At 45.2% G+C, this 19,543-nt stretch overlaps 1 protein-coding gene across 2 annotated transcripts; it reads right to left on the reverse strand.

Annotated features, from left to right (window-relative positions):
• Window positions 1–1,511: 1,511 nt before the first annotated feature.
• Window positions 1,512–18,916, reverse strand: WDR45B (WD repeat domain 45B). Of its 2 annotated transcripts, XM_063351903.1 has the most exons (10): window positions 18,689–18,915; window positions 12,637–12,711; window positions 10,085–10,186; window positions 9,331–9,418; window positions 8,677–8,771; window positions 7,041–7,231; window positions 5,017–5,102; window positions 4,095–4,196; window positions 3,436–3,557; window positions 1,512–3,093 (listed from the first exon to the last, which is right to left on the reverse strand). In XM_063351903.1, exons 1-10 carry the CDS (start codon window positions 18,753–18,755, stop codon window positions 2,987–2,989), a joined length of 1,035 nt encoding a protein of 344 aa, XP_063207973.1. In that variant the 5' UTR covers window positions 18,756–18,915; the 3' UTR covers window positions 1,512–2,986. The 2 variants fall into 2 exon arrangements, with proteins under 2 accessions (XP_063207973.1, XP_063207975.1); XM_063351905.1 differs by lacking the exon at window positions 12,637–12,711 and having other exon boundaries at window positions 18,689–18,916.
• Window positions 18,917–19,543: the final 627 nt, after the last annotated feature.

Raw genomic sequence — 19,543 nt, forward strand, 5'->3', positions numbered from 1 at the left:
GATTAACGCAGTCTGCACCGCTGGCCTGTGTCCCTTCCAGTCAGCGATGCGCTCTGCCGAGCAGGGCTGTCTCCCAAAGCCACGTGTTTCTAGCTAGGAGTTAAGACAACTGTACTTAAAGGAATAAATACTATTGGACCTCTGGACTGTAATACTCATCTTAAGCTAATAACTTGACATTTTTAAATCAATTTAATCCTCTTTTGACACATAAAGTAGACTTCTGACAGCTTGCCTTGGCCCCCTTTTACTCTGCAGCCTCCTGTAGAGCAGGACTATGTTCGAAAGGCGACTGGTTGCTTATTCAGGCCTTTTAAACCTTGCCTTCTGTTGAGTGTGAGCTCCTCTCTGAGGAAAGCGCTTCTTTAACATCCTGCCCAGGAAGACCGGGCCTTTGTGAGAGGCCGAAAAGGTGGGTGAGCATTACTGCTGTATACCTGGGCGCTGCAGCCATGCAGTATCATAAATAAATCAACGTGGTGGATATGCGGTCTATCGAATACTTAAAATACTATTTATTTTCCAAAAAAGTGACTAACTAAAATACTGTTCTGTTCCATTGTTGAGGTATGTTTATCTACTATCCCACGTAATGCAAAGTTTGCATTAAAATTACCCGCATGATGCAGTACAGCAGAAAGTGATGTGATGGAGTATGGCAGAGCAACCTGGAGCCAACACCAGCTGGGAAGACACATTCCTTTACCTAATTTTTGATCCCTGTAAAATAGCCTATATACTTAAAGATAAGATTTGCAAGTAGTACAAGAAGAAGGAATTTGAGATTAAATACATTTAGGTATGTATTAATGGATACCATCATTAGTACAGCACCGTTGTCTGCATGTGTAGTTAAGTGTGATTTTCATTCTTTTTGTCACACTAGAACAGATGTTTAGGGGAAGTTTTACAAGTTCAGTAGAATTTCAATCAAGCAAGCAATATGCTCTAGTATCCCTGGTCAACTATAGGATGACTTTAATGGGAGGACAGGGCAGGGAGGGTGCTTTAGCAGATTAAGATATGTAAAACCTTCAAAACACTGTGCAGAAGGCTTAATGTTTTAGTTAAAGTAGTTTCTTTGCTATTTAAAGTGAGCGCAGCTGACTGGATCATAAACAGCTTACAGCTGCCCCAGAGAGAGGATTTAAATCATCCTTGGAGAACAGTTTCTAATGCTTTCCTGCGCACGCACTTCGCTGGGGAGATGGTGGTTTCCACTGCCTCAGTCAACCGACACAGCTGGTAAAAGGTAAGAAGCTTCAGAACAGCAGCAGTGGCGAGCAGAGCTGAACAAGGCCTGGTTGGTTTGCACTGGAAGTTGTACTTGTTTTGGTATAAATACCACCCCACATGTCCCCGGCCGTAACTTGCGTTCTTGCTGTCCTGTGTTTGCATGGCAGGGGCAGCGTCATTCAATTTCTGTCCTTCAACAACCACCGCTTCCTCAGTTAAACAGTTATTTCCCAAAACCTATGGCAATAGGAACTTTGGCGGTGATCATCAGTGAATACAGCAAAATTAGTCACTTTTATTTAAAAGAAATAACATAGTACAAATAAGTGTGCAAAACAATTTCTGTGATTAAATACACATAAAAGCAACATGCAACCTTGACATCAAAATCGGCGTAGAAGTTAGTCCTTAGTATGTTAATGTGACACTAAAAGAAACTTGTCAAATTTAGAGAGTTTGCAGCTAAATCTTAGAGTGAACAGGCATCTCAGATTTGAAGCATCTGTGAAATTAAATTTCAGAAGAGCAAGACTTCCCTCCCCCAGGTAGTTAGTGCTATGAACGGAGAGCTTGTGTCTATTTCAGTTTCTAGTTTAGTATCTTGTGCCTTAGTTTAGCAGAAAATATTAATTGCCATATAACAATTTTGGGACAGAGTTTACAAGTCAGTCGGTTTAGTTTAACCTAACTGTCCCTAGGCCAACAGGATTTAGTATGCAACATCTCAAATAAAAAAGAAAGAAAAGTTTGCAAGTTTAAAGCCATTGCAGAGATCTGTACTTCATGCCACTTTGCTCCTTTATTGTACTGGCTGTGGAAGTGGCCTGTCCAGTCCTCCAGCTGAAGCAGAGCAGTTCTGGAAGCACTCGGTACAGCTGTCACACCGGTACCAAGGGTGGTTTTTAAACCTGGAATCACTGTTTTGTTGCAGAAGGAATCGCCTCTACAAATACAGGAGCTCTGTGTGCCCCGGCTGCCTGCGCCACGCACCAAGGAGAGGTCAGTTGGGTCAGCTAGTGCCTAAATGTGCCTTCAGCTACTATGTACAGTTTGGCACCTCTGACAGTTAGTGCTGATCGCTCAACCACCGTCGGTACGTGTATGTGAGCTGCAGCCTGTGGCCACAGGACTACCACCACCCGAGCCCCTGCACCAGCTCAGAGGATGAGCATGGTTCAAGCTACAGTGTACGGCTACGCGCTTGTCATCTCCTCTCCTCTGTTGCTCCAAGATGTGCGCAGGGGAGGGGAGAAGGCAGCACTCCTGCTCCTAGCCAAGCCCGTGGAGTTTTATTGGCATGACCCACAGTATTTCCCCCACTCCCAGCCATTCAGTGGAAGTAAAGCAATGCCTAAAGTCTTCTGTTTTCACATCCCTTTTTCTAAGGCTAGTTGTACATTTGTACAGCCCCCTGCAGATCGTTTAGTGTGGCAGGCACTCGTGTTTCATCTAAAGTCATTTCACAGTTTAGATTAAGAGAAACCCAATAGGCACAAGCTTGTTGAAAGCCACATCTTGAAAACTTGAGTTGATGACAGTAACCCAAAGAGATTTTAATGATGAATACTTGCAGAAATGAGAATAAACATACGTAGTCCACTACTGCAGAGCTTCTTCTGATCATGTTGGGCCAGGCTTCTCAGTGAGGTCTGCTAAACTTCTTGATCAGTATTGGACATTCATATACTGTCCTTCCAAAGATGTGGAATAGCCGAGGCAGTACTTTGACCCATGCACTCCCTCAACTCAGTCAGAGCTTGTCGTCTGTCATTTCTAGAAACTGAGCATAGACATCCCTTGAGCATTCCCCTTTTTGGTTGAATAAGAACTTGTAGTAGCTGCCATCCGCACATATTGCTGAAACAGAAACAAAGTCATGTTACGTTCAGCTGTTCCAGAGGTACAGTTCCGTTCCTTCAGCTATAGCTTAAGCTGACCCTCCAAGCCAATGGAACACGCAGAGTTGCTCTGGAGGAACCTGCGGGAAGCCAGTCCTCATGCAGTGCCAGTCAGCCCAGCACTGCACCCACCCAGGGCGCTGCTGGCTCTCACTCCCCCACAGTGCCGAGCAGTGAGAGCTGCTCTTCTCAGCTGACAGGGACAGGCAACGTCCCATCTCAGCACTCCCTTCAGCTCGGAGCCAGCGTAGGTCAAAACCTGGTCCTCCAGACAGAACCTGGGGAAGCCTCCAGTACCTACCTATGACAGCGTTTGGCTCTGTTCCAAAGGCACAAATGCACGGAGAGCCTGAGGGAACCTGAAATTTGGAAAAACTCCATTTGGAACTGAAGTATTTGGGGAGAAAGCTGGCAGAGGCCAAACTGAAAGAGAGAGAAAAAAACAGCTTAGTAAGGTGTTAACTAGAGCTGATTCAGAACTTCTGGCGTGTTTGAACAAGTCGCAGGGTTCACGCTAACTGCTATTTTTGATTGGCTTTTTATTTTCTTTTACTAAGTATCAGGTAATATGTATGATTCCCCTTCTAGGGAAGGGGACCCTACAACCACCTTTCTGACTTCAAAAGTGACTGCAAAAACTGCCTAAAGGGTTGATTTTTTTTAGTAGAGATTGCTTTATGTGAAGCATCTACAACATATGTTCGTGCTAAGGCATAGCCACTAAATAATCCCACCCTAACCTTCTGCTGGAACTGTACAGCCCCACAAGAGACAGCAGAAACTTGGCAGCTGCTCTTAGTCCTAAATCTGCAACTTCTCTCAAGCACAGCAGATTAATATTACTACCTCCAGTAGTGCAGGTATTAGCTACTGCTTGACAAGACCGGTGTTTTAAACTATTAGGAGGGCACACCACACCCCTTAGCCCCCCCAAAGGCTTCAGAAAGGCTCAAACCCTACCTTGACTGCTTATTTCTTTTAGGGTCTTCTGCAGCAAAAATATGGACTGTGCCGTGGTCGCTGGATACGCAGATTAGGGAAGCATCCTGATTGAAGTTAATACTGTAGAGAACACAGAGTTGTAGTATCTACTGGAACACAGCCACAGCTTCCGGTGTACGCGATTCCCTCCTGCAGTTGCCTAGAGCAGCTGCCAGGCGAGGCGTTAACAGCTCCTCACCGGGAGCAGCTGAGTCCCCTCCAGCTCAGCTTTACTGACAGGATGAACAGCCCCTGGGGGGGCGAGGACCTGGTTTATCAGGACCAGCCATGCAGCAGATTGCCCTGACCTGCACACCATCCGTGTGGGCCATTCTGCCAGAACAAAGTGCACGACCTCTGCTGCGAGGAGTAGACAGGTACTGGATAAAACATGCACCACCACCAGCAGAATGGAACCTTCCCCTCTCCTGGGATAATGCTTCCAGCAGTGGATTAGTCAAACCTCTGCCTTGGGCGCTCTCATGCAGAGCGGCGCTGTGTTGCAATAAACACTCCACTCGCCCCTGGGTACTTATCCTGTCTCTCAGGGAAGTGTTAGACTGCATCATTGCATTCCCTGTAGTTCAGTGTGAAGGTGAAGTATCTCCCCAGCTACCCTTTGTTCTCTGCAGAGAAGCAGGCTTATCAATATACATGTTTTTGCCCCAAGCCCTGTAAATCTGTGCCAGGCTCACACAGCTGGCGGCTGCTGCCCTCTCCTCGCCAGCACCGAGGAGGCCCAGTGCAGCCCTGGGACCTCCAGCTGCTCAGAGAGTTCTGCCTTGTGCCCGTGGCAGCCTAGCGCTGCTTTGCTGTTTGAAGATGACTCGGGTGCCCTTTACCAGGCTGCCTCAGCACAACGCTACCCACCAGAAGACAAAGCAAAAGTAGTTAAACATACCAGTATATATTGGCTGCCTGTGATCCTCTTCGTAGCTCCTGGATTAAATGCCCTGATGAAGTATCAAATATTCTTATGAGGGTCCCCTTGAAAAGGAATCAAGCATTATATTAGGAAAGGCAGAACACTCTTTACACCTGTGAGCGCATCCTAAAATTCTATCTGCCCAGCACGCCCCTACATACACAATCGGGGTTTTCATTTCAGTAGATTTGAGAGAACCTCTCTTAATGATTTGGGAAGAATATCGATTTCCGCGCCCCCACAACGCTATAATGCTTTAGTATACAGTCGTGTTACTTAACTACTCAATTAAGGAAGTGTCATCCAAGTTATGTTCTAAAGCACTGGTGCAGCCCTGGCATTGCTTTGCGAACATTAGAGCACACTTGTGTACAGCCTCCTCTGCCCGGGTTCTGCAAGTCATTTCTTCCTTGCACCCAGTCAGTACTCGGTTTTGATTGGTACTGTGCAATTTTTATTTTTTTTTTTTCCATTAAAGTATAATTAGGCTGTGATGGTCTTGCCTTGCAATTAGTTCAGTTGAAGTAATCTAGAAGAATTAGTTACTTATCGCATGCTCATTATCTGTATTGATCCAAATCTGAGAGACGCCACAGATGAGTCGGGTTACAGGCAGAATACTGCATTAGAAAACTGTACTTCGTTTAGACTAAATCAAGCCTGACACCAGCGACGTAAAACAAGTTAGTGTGTCCCAAATAAAGCGATCAGTAGTACTTTCATCTGATGAAGAGTGGGTACACATTGTCACATTGTCACCTTCAACTTGCGTTATACACCTGGTTAGCGAATGCAGCTCTCCAGTCGCACACCAGTAAAGAAGAGAGCCCAGCAGAGAAAGATTTGGGTGTCAGCTTAGTTTTGATTCAAGACACGAGCTTGAGCTGTACGCTCACTATGGCAGCTTGTCGCTACCCCGATTTCTGTCTGACAGTGCTGCTTGAACCTTGTCTCTACACAAAGAAAGGAATGTCTCAGTACAAATTTAGCAGATTATTATGCTATTTAGCAATGGAGCTGGCAGTTTTAAGAGCTTTCTTTAGAAGACATACAGTAATTAAGCTTAGCTAAGAGAGACTATGGCTGCGTTTTCTTTTTTCAGCTTTTTGAGCTATAGGCTGTGCAGTAGAAACTCTTCTAAACAGAGACCAGTTGGATTAATTTAGCTTGTCCTCGAGAACCTCGTTTCAGTTGAGTGGAAGAAGGTAGCGAGTATTCAGCTTGCTTCGTACCCATCTACCTCACAGTGCTGGGGCCAGTGGAACCTCCTTTGGGCGATGAAGCTCCCTAGCAGCCTTCCCCGAAGGTCCCCGGGAGAAGGCAGGTCTGGGACATGCTCCGCATTCTTTCTACGTCTCTGCATCAGCCCAGCCCAAAGGGGTTCGTACTATGCAGGTTTTTGTCACTGTATTGCATTCTTTAGCCCTATGTAATATGCAACCGCACAGAATTTGGTAATTAGTCCGAGAATCATTTTATCATTTACACTCTGCAGGAAACCATCTGCAGTGCGTGTATGAGAAGAATGGAGGCAGTGCACCTCCCTCCTGGTCTGTAACAGGAGTTAAGCCAGAGCAGAACCAGCTCCTCCAGTATGACAGACCTGTTCGCAAGTATTTCTTTAGCCAGTGGTTTTAAAGTCAATTTAAGCAGAAAATAATAAAGGTGAAAGAATGCAAATAAGCCCCCCCCCCTTTTTAAAATTAATAGTATTTATTGAAAAACATATGAAACACGTGAATTGCTTGGGCCAGATCTCATTCAAATGTCACTGAAGAGTGACTGCTACAGTCAGCTAAAACACAAACACTGAATTTGGATTGGTGTTTGGGTATCCCAAAGAAGCAGGGAGGAAAGACTGCGAATGCCTATTTCAGTGACAAATTTCCCAGTTAGTTATTTCTGCATCTTTCCTACAAAGGGATGTGACTTCCAATTTTAGAGGGAGTTCCTACACTAGAACGCATAGTAAGTCAGAGGTAGGAGGAGATTATTCTTACTTTTTCTGATGCTGTCGCAATTCTTGTTCCCTGCAGGTTTAAAGCTATACAGCTCAAGACTCCTTCGTGAGCCGGTATGTCGACAGGAGGCTTTTCTGTATTAGCGAGATCCACTATCTGCACATGCCCAGTATGTGTTCCAGGAAATGCAAGAAGAGAATTATTACTATTTGGACAAAGGACACAAAGACCTAAAAGACAGAAAGAAAAAAAAAAAAACAACAGTAAGAGAATAACTGTGCAGTTCCCACAATCTAATAAAGTTCTCAAACATAAGCTTCTAAGATATCAGTAATTTCAGAATAAACAAACATACACGTAGTAAATCAGAATTTCATTTTAATGGCTATTGTGGTATCCCAAAACACGATCCATCCATAGGTGCAGAGCACAGAGAAGTAAGGGAGTAGCGTAATTTTAACTTTCTGTCATCACTTTATTTCAAAGAAATCTAGTTGTGGTTATCCAAAATCTGGATGTTTTCAGAGATCAGCTCCATCAGTCTGTTACAGCAAAGCTATTTTAAAAAAAAAAAAAAGTCTCCTTAGCAGCTCAGAAAAGCTAAGAGTTTATAATGGGTGATAGTTTAGTTTCTCCTCCATCAGTAAAACTGATTATTATTAATTCATGTTTGAACTTGGTTCTTATGGCACTTGCACTTTTTTTTTCTTCGTAACTTTTTGCAGACCATTTACAGTAAATCACAGCTCTCCCAGGTGTTCTGCGGATACCAAGTAAATTCCTGCAAACTCAACCTGCAGCTGGCAGAGCAACGGGTGGGTGTCACAAGGAACAGCATACTTCTACCGCCGTAAGCCCAGCAGCCTGTGGGTAAGTCAGGACACCGAACGTGCAGCTGGGCTGGGCTGCCCTGAACGCAGCCACCAGGTCCGCATTCACCTGTAACAGGCTTCAGAACCTCCCAAGATGGGGACCCCGAGGCTGAGGAACCTCCCCGTGGTGAAAACATCTTCCTGAAGTACAAGCTGATCCTCCCTAGATATCAAGCGCAGCCAACACCCTTGTTCTCCTGTCTGGGACTATCACGAAGAGTTTGGCTCCGTCGTTCCTGTAACTGTCCTTCAGTCCCTCCCCCGCCTACCTGGAGCCTCGCGCTGGCATCACTGCACCAGACAGTACAGTTGGTGGCACTACTACGTGGCTTGGTTCAGGATATCTTCTTGTTTCAACAAAAGACAAAGCTCTACCTTGCTATTTAAAAAGAACAGTATCAGTTTGCTAATTGGGCTCTTTTTGACACCGTAGAGAATAGTTTGCTAGCCAGTTCTAGCTCTATTAGAAATGAGGAATGATGCACTTCAATAGAGTTTGTAATTAAGATTTCAGCACAAAATACGTCAAGTTTACAGGTTCTTTACAGAAGAAAGCATATAGCCCTTATAGAAATCAAATCTATAACAGGAGTACATGAAAAGGCTTTTTTGTGCCAAGTATTAATAAATTTTAATAACCATTTTATAAACACAAAAGCATCTCCAAAGGGCATGACTATAGTGCAGTATGTAAACTGTTTAATGATTTACTAAACAAAACTGATTCTGGCAGCTAAAGATAAATAGCATGTCAAGACCAGAATAAACTTGCTCCCGTTCCCCAGCCCGCACATTCAACTCACCTTTAGGGTTGTAGCAGGTTTCAAAGACGTGCAACTGGTGGGGATTGTGTGTGAATGTGAAAACTTTAATCATCGAGTCCAAGACTACCACAATTCTGAAACAGACAAGAAGTTCCTATGACTTGGGGAAAACAGGGACATACATATCAGTTCAGATCTGCAAAGGCTTTCAACTGATTTAATGGCTATATTCTTTTGCCCTCTCCCCCGGACAGACTCCCAGCCTTGCAAAAAAAATATACAACTCTGAGCCTGCAAAGCACTTTTATCCAAAGCTGTGACAGCAGAACCCCTCCGCCCACACATACACAGACTCCGGCTGACTAATAGATGCTCTTGCTCTAGAGATCCACTTGAATTCCCTTCACGCTCCTCCATACCTAGAAAAAGCAGTAGCCAGGAGAACACTGCCCTGCATTAGGGGGCCAGAAAGTCTTACAGGCTTTTCACCAAGGTGTCAGATACCAGTATACCTGAGCTGTGATCTGCTAACACCTAATGCTTGCCCCCAAAAGCCTGATGTACCTTTAGTTGCTGGTGGTGTTTATCTAGGTGTTAAAGCAGGATCTTTTTCCTTTCTACAAACAGCTGGAAATGAATAAGAACAGCGTCCAAAGCCAAGCCGCGCATTTGGAACACGTTTGTTGTACCTACCTGTCTCGTCGCAGCTTAACTGCTTTGACTTCTGTAGAAAACTCTATCTCGATGACAGTCTTCTTCTTCAGGTCGTCCCAGATCATTACTACAACAGTGCAGAGATTGCGTTAGATCATCAAGGCATATCCAAAGATCCACATTATCTCCATTATAACAACTTCTAGTTTCCGAGAAGGCTAATAAAGAGGAGCATCCAGTAGCTAAGCGGTTACAGACTGGCATCCTGCTCAGCAGAAGGTATTTAGCTACTACATAGCAACCCAGGCTTTACGCTATGACTCCTGCGGGTAGGAGCTCGTAAACTCTAACTGCAAAAGCTGACAATAAAAATACATTTTTCTAAAGACAGTCAACTTTTTTGTTTTGCTCTGAGGACTATCAAAGAAATAAAGCAGCAGGCAAAACACAAGTAGCATATTTTCATACAAAGCTTGCCAGGCAGGGACCTTCTCCCGCGCAGGTTGCTGAGCCATAGAGTGTCTGCAAAGCTGCCTGTGGGGAGTACAGGCTTTGTCACTAGGTCTCAGAGACTGGTCACTGCAGGGAGCTGCCTGGTGACACTGCCACAGCAGCAGCGCAATGCATTTCACCACCTTTACTTAAACCTGCTGCCACATCCCCTTCACGCACACACAGAGCCAACCTTCAGAACGCCCAACCCCAGCTCAAGGCAGCTGGTTTGGGAGCTCTTTGGGCAGTTTCACACAGACACCAAGGCAAACACTTACAAGGTTTGTTCCTCAAGACTCACCTTTGTTAGGTGGGTACTTCGGTTTTTTTCCTCCACCTACTAATGCTAAATAGTTGCAACGAAACAACATTTCGACGTGGCCAACACCACCTTCTAGAAATTCTGAAAGACAAATATATTTTATTTAAAAGCGTCAGAATCCATTAAAATGCCATCTCATTTTTACCACTGTTACAAGAAAAGCTCACCTTATCCAGCACTTCTCAGACACCTGAGAAGAATCATATCTTCCTGCCCTGGCTGACCTTAAAACACAGAAAATCTTCTAAGAGTAAGGGGTTTGTGTTGGGTTTTTTTTCCCCCCATTTGATTGATTTTTTTTGTGCTTGTTTAAGATTAGGATCAGATCTTTTTTCTTTTTAAGAATCTCAACTGTAGAAGAAGCAGAATAAGATGCTGTGCTTATGGTGCAAGTGGAGGAACAAAATATCAACAAGGGGATTTTATAATAAAAGATTTTTTCTATTTGATGACATTTGAGTGGGGGCTTGGCTTTGTTTACACTCCCTTTGTTTAGAGGGATGCTTGGCTTTCCACTGGGGAGAGGGCACTGAACTGTCAGGAGCGGAGGCTGTAACTGGGGCTTTCAAGGTTAATGAGCAGAGTTAAAAACAAGCTTCTCCTTCTAAGACTGTCCAACACCCCCCCACACTGGCAGGCTGCGATGGGAAAGGTGGACGTAGCTAGTAAACCATCTCAAAGCTAGAGGGAAAGCTGCAACTTCACAAGGACTCAAGAGAGACCTGCTGTCAGAAACAGGGATGGGAGAAAACAGCAAAAACAGCCGAGGAGCTGGGACCAAGCCCTGCAATGGAGAGACGTGGACTGAAGGATAGGACGAGGGAGATGCAGTTAGACAGGAAGAAGCACTGCAGTATGTCTGGATGAGGAATTTATGTTGGGACTTGACTACGCAACGCTGAAGGTAGATGCCTGGAAAGGTATTCACACTGGAGCAGGAGAGCCTTGGATTTCATACAAGTCCTTGTGGTTTCTTCAATAACACTTCTGACTGACGTGGTTCCTTCCTGAACAATTATATTTGGACACTCCCCCCTTCCGCACCAGGTCCTCCTCTTAAGTCCATTAAAGCATTTCAAGCACGACAGCGCATTTTGATATGAAGAGGTATTATCACCATGACAGAAAGTCTTAAAATATTTACAAATGATAACCTGAGACAATTTAAGAATGTGCAGTGTGTTCTGAATCTATGTTAGAACAGACACTTTAACCATTATCTTTGCAGTTCTGACAGGTGATGCTCAGATGGGGAACTCCACGAACTCCTGGATGTAGGACAGACAAGCCAGGGCCTAAGAGTTAAGACTTGGTTTCATACTGGGTTACAGAAATCAATCAGACAGACAAGCTCCAACTGAGGTTATCTCAGGTAGGTTTAAACATACACAAAAGATGAACAAGATTTCTCTGTGTGCCTCTGCAGCCAGTACAGCCTGACCTCTCAAATCCACAGGGGAAAGGCAATCTGACTGATAAGAAACATCTCTGGAAGTACATCCAGACCTACTGGCAGGGAGAGTTTTGACAAGGAACTCAACAGGACTTCAACCTGAATTCTGATCCTTTTAGCACACTATCATAGTGTGCTAGTCTCAATGGAGACTTATGGAAGAATTTAGTACTAAGAATAGAAAATAGTTTGTCGGCTTTGGCCACGTGAACAGTGACTGAAATCTCTTACAGCACTAGAAAGTGAAAGCATGCCTAGTTTCTGGTTTCATAGGAATTGCTTTAAATACATTTTTCTTCTTATTAAATAATTTCTATCACCACAGACTGGATGTGCTGGGAAACCTGTTTAGCATGGCAGCGTTCTTCCTATATTTAAGGGTTAGAATCACATGGCTAGGTTTCACTTTCCCTTATTTTGACTCAGTTATGTTTGCTTTCTGATAAAAAGCCCCACTACCTGTTAATATACCTCACCTAGTCATTTCTGTTAAGATACGACACTAGGTTTAACGCCTTAAGATCCTCCCCAGTTTTTTAAGCACACAGAGAATATAAAATTTAGAGTATTAGAGGTCTGAGCTCACAGTACTCTCGCAAGCAATACTCTAAGCAAGTACAAGAAATGTTGTGTCCAGGTCTCCAGCAAAAAGGCAGCAGTTCTATTGCTACACTAGATCATCCAGATTACTGCACAAGAACAGAACAACTTCTCTTGCTGATACATAATACCACTGCAGCGAGCAATTCTTCTCCCACTTGTGAATAACCAGGCAACTTAGCTCCTATTCAGGACTACAAACATCAGCAGCTGCCAACACAATTCAGCCTCTGCAAGAAGGTGAGGCAAATTCATCATCAGCCAGCTTTATGCAAATTAATAGCATATAAAGATCTGACAAGGCAGAGGCATAAGTGAGAGTCCCTTTGGGACCGGCATGGACTTCCTTTTCTGAGGCTTTATTCAAAGCCCTCCAGTGATGGAATGGTGAAAGCTAAGCAAGAATCTTACAGAAAAAAACCGAGGAGGCTGAGCTTCCAACACAGAACTAGCATGGTATAATAAGTAAGCATTTTACCTTGTTTCTCTTTTTCTTTGAGTGGATCTGCATTATAAACTCGGAATCCATTTTCCATTCCACATGCAAAGCATCCTGTAGTAAAAAGCACATATATATACACATATATAGTAATTGTGAGATATGCTCCAGAACTGAGCGAGAGCCAGAGGGTTAAGAGAGCATTACTCGGTAACTGCATTGTTAAACTCAAGCTGAAAACCACTTGCAGGCTTTGTTAGTGATTGCAAGTGAAAACTGTTTGGAGAAGTTGTCCTCTACCCTGGCCCCTATTGGAAGTGAAAAGTTCTCAGTATTCTTTCTAGACAGGTGAGAAAACAATAGAAGGAAAGGAGAGCAATTCCCAACCCATCTGTATCCTATGCCATGCGCTACAGAGGGAAGGAAACCTGCATTTTAACTTCTATGGTCCAAGAGGCATTACGAAGCAAACCCCCCTTTTCTTATTAGATCCAGCTTTACACCGTGACTACGACTATATGAAGCATGATCCATTGTTCATACTTCCACAGCAGAGAGCTTCTCAAACACAGTTTTTACAAATACTCTAACAAGAGCCTACCGCTGCCAGATGCCAATAATTACGTGCCAATAGCTTAAGTCTAAACTAGCGAATGAGTAGAAGCCAGATTAAAATACTCTGGAAAATTATTTTAGTTACTTTTATGTACAGAATTATGCATGTGCCTTTTTAGTGGAATCCATCAAACCACCAGTATCCTGTCTTGCTGTTTTACTCACTAATGAGTGAATGCAGTTGTTACTACTAAGAAACGCCAGTGTGAAGTTAGAGCAATTACAAGTCATTAAGAAGCAGCTACCGTCACTAGAGGCAGACTGACAGAAGATTAGCTGCTACCCAATTTATATGCACTATAACCCAGTTAACATCTTCAAGGTACTGGAACAAAGATACTCAAATTAGTCTGGTGGTTTTATTCTTATGCACTGCGGGGACTGCAACGATTTGAACCCACCAAATAAAAAAATGAGGAGCTGTGTCTAAATGCACCCCTTCCCCAAACTGAATACCCCAAAATCACAGGGTGAGGGGGGGAAGGAAGTCTTCACCCTAAACATCGGGTCTCCAAACCATTTCCCCACAGCCAGGTGACCCAGGATTTCCTCCCCACAAGACCAGAATGTTTCACTGGGGAGCGGTGGCTCAGACTGCGGCAGAAAGGCTCAGACTGCAAGAGGGTGTCTCAGGCGTTTCAGGCATTCCTGGCATTAACGGTTCACCAACCACCAGCACTGGTCCCCACTACACACGGGGCGAGCTGGCTGTGTGGTTTTTGTACTATTAGCTTAATATAAGCTCAATTAAAAAAAGGCATATGTTCCCTGAAAAGCAAGCGAGCAACATTCAATACAAGTCTTCCATGGCTCATATCTTGATGCAAGTTAAGATGTCAGAACAAACAATACAATTTTATTTGTTTGTTATAACCCAGAACAAAATCACTATTCTCACATAACAATACAAAAACTTATAATAAACTTGATCTTGACAGCAGTGTTAGTTTAAAAACTCCATAATTTGGGAAAAATAATGCAGCCAATTTGAGATTCCTTTTTAATACTTCAAGAGTTCCATTTTAACTAGGACCATTTAAAAAAAAAAAAACAAACCAACAACAAAACAAAACATGACAAAAAAACCCAACTAACAACAGACCAAAAAAAGACAACCAACCCAAAACACAACAGCCAAACACAAACCCCTCAACTGACAAAACCCAACAGCAAAAACAACAAGAAAAAAGGCATCACACACATCCTCTGCTTTACAGACCAGTATCTTATGAGGGGGGCTGCGTATGTTTGGCAGCATCCTCCGGGTTCCTATTCACTGAACTCACACATACAAAGGAAAAACGAGTATACAAGACTCATCTCTGCACCCTCCAATGTAAAAAGGAAACAAATTAACCCACTTATTTTACATATACTCACGAAGAGCAGAGTCACAGCCCCAATATACTGGGCTGTTCCGACAGTACAACAGTTAGTTAACGGTGAAGAAAACACCACACACAAAACCCTACTCCCCCAACCCAAAAGACTCGCAAGCTCAGCTTCACCCTGTCCAAGATTTTGTAACAAATTAAATGCAAAAAGTACTTGTTTACATATGGAAACACAGACAGAGAATGGTTAACAAGAATATAGTACTTATAGAAAGATTAGTAGACATATTGAAATAGATGCTTTTAAATTAACTATATTCATTTTACCTCCTCCCGTCTCAGTGCATCACTCTCTAGTTTGCTCTGTCAGTTGACTACGTAAGAATGCACTGTGTTGAAATGACAGCACTAATAAGCTGTGACCTTGTGCAGTATACTTTATTGGGATAATTAGAAAGCAAATTACAATGGAAACATTTCTCTCTATATAAAATAACACCATACAGGATGAGAACTAATCTGTTTCTGGTAGCTGCAGTGTGTTATCTATACAATTATTTTTCCAGCGACTGTTTTCTAACACAATATTGGAATTCCAGGAGAGATGGAGAGGGATGCTGAAACTGTTCTATAGTAAGAGAGCACTGTGAAGTTTTACTTGTGTTAATATCAGCACCACCCAAACAGAGCGCTCCTAATGCAATAAGACACAGACATTACATTTCCTGTAGCATCACTACAGCTCTTCCGCAGGACTGACCTCGTGACTAAGATGTGGGCTGCTTTTAATGTCTCGGGAATATCTATACTTTAAACTGGAGACAATACACCAGAACTGGGGGAACGTGAGTAACAGCTATATTCCCCATAGCTCATTACTGAGAGATACGAAGTTCTGAGTCACAGCAACCCCCGAGCCAAACAAGAGAAAACCATAGAGGAAGATTACTGCTACTCGTTCAATTCCAGATTACAGGAACAGCTTTGGAGCCCAGTGTTTCCCATCTGATCCCAGCGTTTACCAGTGGGATCACAAGTTGGACAGTTCAGCTACAGCTTGGAAGCTCTTGTGTAGGAGAGAGCTGGGGAAGGGCTGCCAGAGCCGGGAGCTGCAACAGTGACAGGCACGCTTCCTTCGCTTCCTTCCACGGGAGGTTCACATCGCATTTTGAGAAGGGACAGACGTGCTGTCAAAGAGCCGCTGACAGAAGACAACTCAGATCTATCTATGGTTTTTTTTAGTAAATTAATTATTACAGAATTATTACCCTAACCCACAGTTGTGCTTCTTTCTACAGTAAAAGTACTATTTGCCAACAGTCTCAGTGAGGCCACAGTGAGTTTTTTCTTTTGGTTTTAGAAAAACAAACAAAGGAAGGGTTAAATGAATGACTGTCCTGGAAGATACCACAAGCTGAAGGGGACATGCTGACATAAAGTAGTCTGCAGGCTTTGGGGCCCAAGATCCAGAAATTGCAATAGAGAAGTCTGGGGAAGTGACCATGGCAGGCGCAATTCCTAGCACATCAGTCTTCCTCGCCACAGCAAATTTTGTCTAAAGCCGTAAGGGAGCACAGAATCCTGATACCATTTACGGGGACCTATAGTGAAACATTTCAGTCCACTAAAGGAGATCAGATGAATAAGCCAAGTGTTTCAACACCAAAACAAGTCCACACCTCAGTTTTCAAACTAGCTTTAGACTACAACAGTGACGAAAGAGAAACTTGTCAGTAATTTACACATATACTTTCGGGTATGGTAATTTATGATGATGTTTTGTCTGTTCATTTCTGTAAAGCACTTCCACGTCCTTCTGAAAGCATTAGAAAAGTGCCTGAAATCAGGAGCATACCAGCTTGAAATTAAGAACCTAAAGTCAGAGTATTCTGTTTTAAAACAATGGAGAACAACTTGCAATATGACCCTTACATTTTGGGGGGTTATATTGTTTCTTTATTTTTTAATTTAGAAACAAAAAGTGGCAAAGGCACCCAATATAAAAATTGAGTATCACTCAAAACAGAGTAAGGGAAGCCCATTTCAGAAATACTGCAGATGCTTACTTTATCACTTGTCGGTCATGGAAGTTACGACTGGGAGAGGCTTATTAGATCATTCCTCCCATCTTCCCATCGTTACGGGATCGGCTAGTCTTAAATTACTAAGAAATTAGGTTATTGTGACAATATATGCAGACACCCACACTACTAAGCTTCGGCACTCAAGTGACTCATATTTCTATTTTTGGGAGAAGCAAGAAGGAAGAAGTGAGCTTTTCCTCTTGTCTACTCTTCTTTGAGCAGACAGAGAATTACCTTTCCTTTAACACTTTACAAGTTTAGGGCCTTTTGGAAAAGTTGCATGCTACCTACGGTTCAAAGGTCGTCACACCTAAGCAGGAAGAGCTCCAGGAGCCTGCAAATGAAAGCCAAATACGGGTTTTGTTCAAGGTTTTTGTTGTTATTCAGTCGTCTTGCCAGGCTGGGTAGGGCGGGACTGGAATACTGTTAGGAATAAGCTGCTCAGTTTAAGATTCCCAAAACAAATCCATTAACATACTCGGGATATGACATTATTCAAAAAAGTGTTTATGTTGCATTTACTGCTACAGAATTTAAGGAAGCCTTTGCAACAAAGAACAAGTTCTATGTACTAAAAGGATGTTCTAAAGGCATTGTGCAGTAAAAGAGAAACTTCGCTTCTTACGCAGTTCTTTCTATAACCCAGCCCTGTCACAGGCCAAGCATCAAACGCTACTGCTTCATTACAGACCCCTGCAGATGGGAAATGAAGCACATCCACACAAATCTCTTTTTCCATCTCTGTTGCAAATGCAAGATGAAGACAAGTGCAGAGTTGCTGAAAAACAGATTATTCTGTTGTTTTCAAGCCAACAGGATAGCATGAAGAGAGCTACCAAGAAGGTCGCTTCATTAACAGCTTGAAATACTACTGACAAAACATCATCAGAAATGTTAGACTAGAATCAACAGAATAATTTGTGTTTACACACGACTTCAACAGCATCAGCAACAGGTACATGAACTGCAGTCTGCAGTGACAGAAGTTGCAAGACTGTCTTAGGCAAGAGTATTATTTGTTAAGACAAAAGGACATTACAAAATTATGACCTTCTACTCCTTGTTCCACAAAAATGACACTTACGCATAAGACTGGGGCTATTTTTATATTGCAAAAGCACGACGAGGCATATGCACCCCCTTGCTAGAAAAGGGCTTCCCCTTTCTAACACAGAGAAAAAAACCAAACCAAGCCGCCAGCTCTGAAGCTTTTCAGTGGTCCACGTACCTGTACTTAGATGTCTGCCAATACGATTAGTAGTTTTAATCATAATTTTAAAAATACAAATCGGGCAAAAAAAAGCTACACCCCTAATTTTGAATGCAAAGTACTTAGTTACACTAACAAAGTGACATTTTGCGAGTTACCTTTTCAGTAAGGCGGTTTCAAAAGCACCCCCCTTTGAGCACAGGACTTAAGGCAGCCTCACACGAGGCAGGCCGCCCAATTTGAAGCGGCGCAACTTGCGGCAAGTACCGAAGCGCCATCCAAGCGGCAGATGTATTTGAAGGTGCACGTTAAACACGGCTGTTCCTCTGCTCTCCCCCCGCTCCCCGCGGCCGATCCTCTCCAAGGCGGCCGGTACCCGCGCACCCCAGCTACGACAAGAGGACGGTGAATTCACCCCCCTGCGAAAAGCCTCCCGGCTGGGACGATGTAACCGCGGCAGCTACAGCCACCAGACGGCGGGGATCCTGTCAGCCGCAGCGGGGGCGAGCAGGGGACACACAGACAGGAAGGGACCCCGCCTGCCCGCCGCCCCCGAGGCCGGGATCGCAGCTCCGGGATCGCGGCTCCGGGCCGCCGCCGAGGCCGCCCCCCGGCTACTCACCGCTGCCGGGCGCGGCGGCGGGCCCAGATCCAGGGCGGGGGCCGCACTCCCCTCACCGGCCCCGGGCGGCGACCTCCGCCGGGCTCCTGACTGCCACAGACCGGCTGCCAAGGACCGGGCCCTACGGAGAGGGGACCCGCCGCCGGCCGGCCCCGCGCCCCGCCCGCTCCCCTCACGGAGGCGCGCTCCCCCCGCACCCCGGCCCAGCCCGGCCCCGCCACCTCACCGTGGTCCTGGTTGAAGCCGGCATAGAGCAGCCCGTTGCCGTGCGGGTTAGCCGGGAGCAGGTTCATGGCTCCTGCCCGTTCGCGTTCGCCTCCGCCCGCCGCCCTTTAAACCATGGCGGCGCCCGCCCGCCTCAGCCCCGCCGCCGGAGCCCGCCCGGGCCGAACCGAACCGGGCCGCGCCGCGGCGGACAGGCCGGCGGCTGCTTCCGACCCTGCCAGGCAGCGCCGCCGAGCGCCGAGCACATCCACCCGCCAGCGGGAGAAGCGCCGAGCAATCGAGCGGCGCCACGCCACGCCCCCGCGGGCGGGCGGGAATGGCGCGCGCGCGGCCGGCTGTGAGGGAGGGAGCGGAGCCGGTGGTGGGGGTGTGTTGCCGCTGGGCAGGAGGAGGAAGAGGAGGAGGATCGGCGGCAGCTCGGTGCGTGTCTGAGGACGAGGGGTTTTCGCGGGGCTGGCTGGAGGAGTATATGGCCCGAGGGTAGCGCGGGCACAGGCTGCGGGCGCCTGAGGAGGACAGGCCTGTCGCTGCCCGCCTCCGACCCTGCCCGGGCTGGGCGCGCCCGCGGGGATCCCCCGCCTCACAGGGGGCTGCCGGGATCAAACCCAGAGTCTGGCGGGGGACGGGGCATTGGGTGAAAGCCCTCACAGCAAGGGCGTACTGAGCATCAGACCAGCAAAAACAGAGAAAATACATTTAGAAGATGCTGAAATCCAGGATACCGTAACTTGACAAAAAAACCCAACCCAAACGCCACCACCACAGAGAAAAAACCCCAACTTGAAACCTTGGAAGTTTTGAATACCCAAGGCCCTGAGCAACCTGATCTGAGATCAACAGTGAATTTACTTTAAGG

This window comes from Chroicocephalus ridibundus, chromosome 14 (assembly GCF_963924245.1).
Source record: "Chroicocephalus ridibundus chromosome 14, bChrRid1.1, whole genome shotgun sequence".
Classification (NCBI taxonomy): domain Eukaryota; kingdom Metazoa; phylum Chordata; class Aves; order Charadriiformes; family Laridae; genus Chroicocephalus; species Chroicocephalus ridibundus.